Here is a 7,924-nt window from a genome sequence, read left to right as displayed (position 1 = left end):
GTAGGGAAAAGAAACAAACTTCCAGTAAAACTGAAGTAAGTGTTTGTGATCTCCAAGATTTGTATAACTGTCTGATGTTTTAATATATCTAGCCTTAAGCACATGGTCTTTCATATTTTCCCCTATAAACAGCAGAAAAAAGCTGCCTTTACCTAAGTATGTTTTCTTGCCTTTCTTTCTGATACTTTGCTCATTCACCTTTGTTTTTGTAACTCCTCCCTCCTGTTAGACTGCTGACCAGAGAAGCCCACTCTAGCTACGTTATTATTCTCCTGCCATGTGCTTTTCAGAATTTCAAAGCCAGCCTGTTCCCTTCTGTTTCCAGGGGGCAAGGAATAGATCTGATAGTAATGGGAGGAAGGACAGGTCTGAAAGATGAATTGTGCAAGATGAGAGAACCAGTCTCTTTCATTTGCTTTCATAGAGATTTATCTCTAGCATCAAAACTGGCCAGGACATTTAGAACTGGGTTGTGGACCTGATAATGAGGTTGACTTCTCAGTGTTACTTTTTTAAAGAAATCTTCTCCTGGGAATTTCATTATTTTATATTGGCAAAATAGTAAGAGACCTTTTATTTCTTCTAAAATTCTTATTCTATTTCAAAAAAAACTTCAGAATTACTTATTTCTCTAAAATGCTATATAGACGCTTGAATATATATATATAAGTAATGCAACACAGTGTTAAAATGCTTTTACTTGGAGTTCTTGCACATTCTTTAAAGGTATAAAAGTAAACTTTTCCCAATCTGATAGTCTAATCATGCACATGCAATACCCAGTTTACTGTATAAAGAATCTCTTCTCTAGTTCAGATTTTAAGTGGGATAATCAGTAAACTTAGTTGGTCTCAGTGTCTTTGATTAGAAGGGAGTTCTCCCAGTTATTCACAAACAAATTTGTGTAGGATGTGTTTTAGGAGGTGGGAAATGGGTAAAATAGATCCGCTGTGCTACGGGGAGAAGCATGTTCTTGGTGTTGAGTTCTAATCCACCACATTGCTGTGGTGTCATGGTTTTTCTTCAGAGTGGACAACTGAACTGTTAAATCATCTCCTACCTGTAAAATGTTAAAGCTCACTCTCCAAAATTCATTGCAAACTGATGTATGATTTTTAAAAATGTGTTGTATTAAGCAGTATAGTTTTAATCTTTCCGTAGAATCTTGACTAAAACTAGATGTTCTAGAAATATATTTATTCTTAACCACTTCAGATAATTGTTTTTCTTGGAACTTGTGTTTTCTATAATATTGAAGTGGATAGGAATTACTGGAAGGGGAAGATTGCTTTTCACTTGTATCACCAAGTTGCACCAAGCGATGACACAAGTATTACCAAAGGAATGCATTGACTGTTAGGTTTAATATGTTCTAGAGTTCAAATCTAATTAACTGTAAGTAGCAGGTAGTTAATATGGTGATAGGATAGCAAAGTCAATAATAATATGATATTATATTTTATTTTATTCTTTTAAAATTTTATTTTTACTTTCTTGTTTAAGTAATGTCTGCACTGCACAGTGTAGCCAACACCCAAGACAGCTGATAATGATTTACTTAAGTACTGGCTTTAATCTTTCTACAGGGAATTTACCCTGATTTAAAAGGGAAGTTGTCCTGGAAAGCAGCATTAGCTGGCCTCCACTAAGATTCTGCTACGGTGGCTGAGCTGCTTCTGATATTTAAGCTAACTTTCTTTATAGCTAGCTCAGGTGATTTTACCCTGAATAACAGGGCAAATACAGAGAGCAAAAGTTTTGGGGGTGGGATGGGGCTGATCTTGTTGTACTCAGCTATTTTCAGAAGTACATTTGGCATTTGAGAGTTAAACGTCCACTTGATTTCCAAGTCACTTAAATAAATATTTTATTAAGTAAATAATTAAAAAGATGACATAAATGAGTATTGTATATGGTGTGAAGGAGTAAGACAAAGGAAATAGGCAAATGGGTGGGTAAGCAACATACAGGAAGGAATATAAATAAAGGGAACAGGAGGGGCCATGCTCAGTTTTAAAATTTATCTGGAATAATGAATAAACCTGTACATGGAGCAATTACAGTTGTATAATGTGTATTATGGTCTCCCTAACTTAATAGGCAGTCCAGTCTCATAATTATATTCCAAATATAGAAAGCAGACATTCAATTTATATTTTACGTTTTTTGTTTAGTTACTTCACGAAAGCCAAGGGATGATGAAAAAGATGGGCAAGCATACAGATTTGTGTCACGAGGCGAAATGGAGACAGATATTAAAGCTGGCAGATACTTAGAGCATGGAGAGTATGAAGGAAACCTTTATGGCACCAAAATTGATTCCATCCTTGAAGTTGTTCAGACAGGAAGGACCTGCATCTTGGACGTAAATCCACAGGTATATGATTTATAATGTTACACTACAAGTGTGGGAGTATAGTGCTGAAGAGGTGAAGAGATATGCCTTCAAATTTGAAGGCTTCTTATCTGGTTTCAAGGTTATGGTTACCTACTGGATTCTTGTGTTTGTGGCACTTACTTGGAATGAGTTAGAAAGATGGAAAAAAACCAGCTTAAATTCTGCATGAAAGAGGAGTCTTGCAGAGTAGTAAATAATCTTTTTAGTCAAAGAAAGAATGATGCTGAGCATTTCAAAAGGCAATGTAGGAATTTCTAAAATAGAAATAAGAATCTTCACTTATGTGTTCCTGCCCATTTTATCAGGTGAGTTTTGTGGTGTCCCTTAAGTAATGGGGAGATGTGGTGAGTCATTCCCAAACTTTGGTGTTTTTTTTTTTCTTCTTCTCTGCTTCTAGGCCCTGAAAATACTGAGGACTTCAGAATTCATGCCCTATGTGGTGTTTATTGCTGCTCCAGAGTTGGAGACTTTGCGAGCTATGCACAAGGCTGTGGTAGATGCTGGAATTACAACCAAACTTCTCACTGTAAGCAGATCATTTCTTACTTAGTTTGCTTTGAACAAGATGTTCTTAGATTTTTAAAAAATTCTTTACCTTTCATTTTAGATGGAATTTGTTCTGAAATTAATGCCTCTAAGAAAAGTTAGGCAAGACTTCTGCTGATTACCTAACAGAAGTTAATCAAATACTATGTATAAGGAAGATTGCTTCTTTCTTAAAAATAGACCCTTACAGAGAAATGTTGATTACAAAAATGACTTGTAATGTGTACTTTGGGAAGTGTCACCTTTGATTATTTGCAGCAAATGGTAGATATTTCAGAATGGCAGAAATTGTTCTTTTATGCAGATGTCTTCCCTTGACTTTCCCATCTCCCTCCCCACCCAAATTTTTGTTCCAGTTTGTCTTGTAATACATGTGTGTTTTAAAATGGAATCTGTAATGCTTGGGAAAGATATTGCAGCTTGTGTCAAAAAAAAAGAAAAGAAAACCCCCGCTAACCAACAAACCAACCAAAAAAAACCCCAAACCAAAAGACAAAACCAACCAAGAGTGCAGGTAGTCCTTGTTTTCACTGCTGCAGCAGCACATGCTGCACTGAGAATGGCTTAGAGCTGCCAGAATAGGAAGTGTTGAACAGCTTCCCCTGAAGTTCCTTGGATTTGTCATATAAAGTGAAGTGGCATGTTTTGTTCATTAGATCTTCCCTCCCTTTCTGAGACACAGTGTGTAGCAGAGGGAAATGAGACATTTCCTCCAATGCAGCAAATTATAAATATTCTGTATGGGCATGAACTTTCCCAGCTGCAGGAGCAAAGCAAAAAAAACCAGATTGAGCAGTTCAATTTCCCCAACGGAGAAAAGCCATGTTTTCCTGATGGCTCATAACAATAGCATTGCAGCTTAGTAGGAACATCTTGAAAAAATGCTGACAGGGCATTCAAAGCTATAAAATGGGTGGGTGGGTTAGTATTTCCACTAAATGAGTATGTGATTTTTAGTCATGGATTCTGGTTTATTATGCATTCTAGTATATCTGTGGATGCTCAACCATTCCTCTTTCCTGCCCCAATGAACCCTGAATTTTGTGGTGCATATACAAGAAGGCAAGGTTAAAACTGTCCAGACAAGTATAAAAATAATTTCCTGCACTTCCTAATATTTGATTCCCTAAGGGACATCCTTTCCTCTATATTACTTTTTATGAATAATAAAGAGCATCATTAAATTTCAAATATGCATTTATGCGTCTTTACGGATTCTGAATCGCATCCATGCAGGTATAAAGAGTATGACTTGCTATTTCACATTCTTGTGCTTCCTGAACAAATGAAAAATAAATGTCATTTAAAGTATTATGGTTTGCTTGTTAGTGGATCTGGCTGTATTATTTCTAGCATCCTAACACATTCCATTACAAAAATTCTGGCTCTTGTGGTCATACATTTACTTGTCTCCTTCATTCACTGTGAAGAAAAGGCCATTGACAAACCTAGTTTTTCATTTTGGCTTTTATATTGACAGCTGTATCAGGACTTGAAAATATTGAAATAAATACTGTAAAGGGGGACAAATCTCATAACTGCTTACAAAAAAATTGCTGTTGTGCAAAAATGGAGAGGAATTTTAAAACAATGTAGGACTAGCAAAACACAAAAACGTGCTCAGACACACTTTATAAAGGTTTCATAATGTAGGAATACAAATTTCCTGCATATTTTTCAGCTCATGTCAGGACTACAGTAATGCAGCAGTAGTTTACAAATGAGGGACTGGTGTCAGGTGAGCAAGGCTGAAATGTTGTCTCTAAGAGCCGTAAGGTATTCTAGAGCTGTGTTCTGCTAGAAATTGTCTTTCATTTCGTACTAATTTAAAATGTTGGATTTTTGGTGCCTTCTGTGGAAATAAAAGGGGCACAAATAAATTTACAAAACTGATTGACTCAGTCATTCCTCAAGTATTAATTTTGCTCTGATTGTATCATCAATTGCCCTACAGTGATTGACTGCTCATTGTGCACACCAGCCCAAGTTCACCTGCTTCTATTGATTCTCTTCAAAATTGCAAGATTTGCTTGCCATATTTAACATTATTGACACAGCTCCAAACTTTTTTAGCCCTTTCAACGTGTTTTAGCTAAATTTCTGTGTGAATTTACTATAAATGAAAACCTTCCTTATTTTTAAAATATATTCAGTATCTAGCTTTAAACAGTCAGTTGCAGTACGTACCGAAGGGATTTTCTGCATCTATAACGATTTGCCAAGTCTTATCTTCAGATCTTTAGTAACATTTAGATTCACTAATCCTTAAAAATCTCTTCCACAGGACACTGATCTGAAAAAAACAGTGGATGAGAGTGCCCGGATCCAGCGAGCCTACAACCACTACTTTGACCTGACCATTGTAAATGACAACCTGGACAAAGCCTTCGAGAAGCTGCAGACGGCCATCGAGAGACTGAGGCTGGAGCCGCAGTGGGTCCCCATCAGCTGGGTCTATTGAGGGGTTCCAGTGGGAGCTTAAGTAACAAATAAAGCCAATGGCAGCAAATGTGATGTGTAGATACTGATGATAACCTACAGCACCTGTGCATTTTTACTCTGTGTATATTCAAAAGTACACTGTTCTGAATTTTTATAAAAATGTTGAAGAGAAAGTGTACTTAAATATGTAATTTATTTTAATTTTTCTAACTTTTTACAGATAACCTTTCTATTCATATCACATGAAGGAAATGCGTTTAAGCATTTTTCTATGTTTTGATTTAGTACCTTTGCCTTTTTCATCTAAGAAACTTTCATTCACTTCAACATTTACATCTTGGTCTTACATTTTCACTGTGATTAAAAAAAGGATACTTGAAACAATTTTTGTAAAATTTGTTTAATGTCAGTGTTTGACTGATCAAAAGTCTATAGCTCTTACTAGGAAAGAACACTAATTTCTTCGTTTTTTTTTCTTCTTTAAAAACTAATTTCATGGGAGCAGAATTTTAAATATTAAAAGCAGTAACAAAAACACAGGTCCGTTGCTCCAGCTTTCAGCTTCATGTTGGTGCATTCCTGATGTTTCACAAGTTCTTGATATCTCTTGATTTAGGTAACTTTTGTGTAGGTTCCCTTATATCTGTCTCCTAAAATAATACAGAGCAATACCTTGCAAGCTGCTTATTAGGCTTTCTTAGGAGCCAACCTGTTAGCCCATTACAGTTGAAGTACTGACATTAGAAAGTCATGCGCAAGGTAATTCAGTGCAATTTGAATAATGGTGAAGTAGCTTGAGAGAGAACCTGACAATGTGGAGCCTTGTAGGTGACACTTAATGCTTAGGACTATTTGTTCATGCTTGTGAAAACACATTGCTTTTAAAAAAAAAAAAAAAAGGCATTTTCTTTTCTTAGGACATTGTTCTGTGTGTGTATAGTGATCTGTGGCTTCATTTCCTGTGACGTCTAGCTGGGTTCTAAATTATCTTTTAAATATTCGTGTGTGATCAACTGCTGTATTTTATGAGTGTTGTGTAATGGCATTTCTGTGCTTTTCCTTACATTGTTTTTAATTGCATTTTTCATTAGCTAGCTTGTGAATTGGAAGCTTACTGCTAAAAAGCAATGTTGTTTATAAGTTTTTTGGTTTGCAATGTATTTCCTTTTTAGTGACAATTTTCCCCTCAGTAGGCTCATTGATATAATTCGTATTAGGTTCAGGTTGATTGATCAAAACTTAAGCTGATGTAAATTTCTGCTTAATGAGAACAGAAGGAAAATACAGCTTGTTGCTCAGATGAGCTCTTTTTGTGACCATGTTTTAAATGACACTGTCAGCTGTTGTATATAGTCACATTCCCCATCACATTCTGGGTTAGGTGTCTAAACTGAAGTCATCTGTTTAATTCCTCTTCCATCTGGTGACAGGCACCTGGCTTCTGGATTCTTTTTCAACACCAAAGTGTGACATGGAATGCTATCAAAAGGCATCTTTCTCAGAACTATTTCTGGAGGAAGACAGGCTTAGACACTGTAAAACAGCATTGCTTCCTGGGGGTCTCAAAAGACTTTCATGTGCACAAGGAAAAGAAAAAATGGAGTCGATGCAGTAGAGGAAACTGTGTTTAAAAAAAACCTCAAAACACCCATATACAACAGATGGTTTTTACACAGCCTGTAAAGTTGGGTGTTGTGGGGGAAGAGGGGCAGAGGAGACTTGAAATCCCAGTGTGCGTGGAAAATGTTAGTTCAACTTGTGTATAGCACAGGAGATCTTCGTGGCTCTTAATACTGAGATTTCAGTCTTTTAGAAGGAATATGAAATTCTCTAAGGAAAAGTTTTACCACTGCTTTTTTATTGCTATGCTTTCTAGGATGTGTTTTCTCTGGTTTTGTTTCAGTTTGGCAGAACTCTTAAATGTGGCGCCAGCATGGGACTTGCAGTTTTCTTCCCCAGGAGACACGTTCCGTGATCCTATTGCTCAGAGGCTGCTGTGAGAAGCGAATGGAGTGTTGTGTGTAGCAGCAAATGATAGTAGGGCTGTTGCTTGGCTATTTTAGTGGTTTGCTTTTGGCACTCTGTGCTGAACATGACTGAACTGTGTGTGTGTACTGTGTCATGGGAGACCTCCATATGCTGTAAATAAGATGTGCTGTCTGGACAGATAAGATGCCTTTTCATTATGAGTTAGAAATATACTCTTATTTGTGATGCCAAAAGTGGGCTGAGTTCACTCTTCCCCAGTGAAAGGAATGAGAAGACTCTTCAGTTTACACACCACAGTACTTCATAGTGCAAACATCACTTATTTTCATCTTTTTTCCATAAATTTACTGGACCAAACACATGAAACACAGACATCAGGGTTTAGTCAGGAGAGCCTTTCTCATTCTGTTTCCATCCCAGGGAAAATACTGTCAAGAGAGTCTCCCTAGTTAGCAATCTCCAGAATAGCCACGTATTTGCTAAAGACTAAAGCTTTAGTGTTTGCTATTGGTTCACACAGTGTGCTTAAATCAGGCTGTGGAGCGTCGT

General features: G+C 36.7%; 1 protein-coding gene across 1 annotated transcript in view; it reads left to right on the top strand.

Moving 5' to 3' along the window:
• MPP6 (membrane palmitoylated protein 6) overlaps window positions 1-6,689 on the top strand; it is a 26,433-nt gene extending 19,744 nt beyond the window's left edge. Inside the window, exons 9-11 of the mRNA XM_017731182.1 lie at window positions 2,175-2,377; window positions 2,796-2,924; window positions 5,229-6,689. Coding sequence (XP_017586671.1) covers window positions 2,175-2,377; window positions 2,796-2,924; window positions 5,229-5,405 — 509 coding nt within the window. The 3' untranslated portion in view covers window positions 5,406-6,689. The remainder of the gene's footprint in view (window positions 1-2,174; window positions 2,378-2,795; window positions 2,925-5,228) is intronic.
• The last annotated feature ends 1,235 nt before the right edge of the window (window positions 6,690-7,924 follow it).

The sequence above is a fragment of the Corvus brachyrhynchos genome, unplaced genomic scaffold (assembly GCF_000691975.1).
Source record: "Corvus brachyrhynchos isolate BGI_N302 unplaced genomic scaffold, ASM69197v1 scaffold84, whole genome shotgun sequence".
Taxonomy (NCBI): domain Eukaryota; kingdom Metazoa; phylum Chordata; class Aves; order Passeriformes; family Corvidae; genus Corvus; species Corvus brachyrhynchos.
This window is presented reverse-complemented; position numbering and strand designations above follow the sequence as displayed.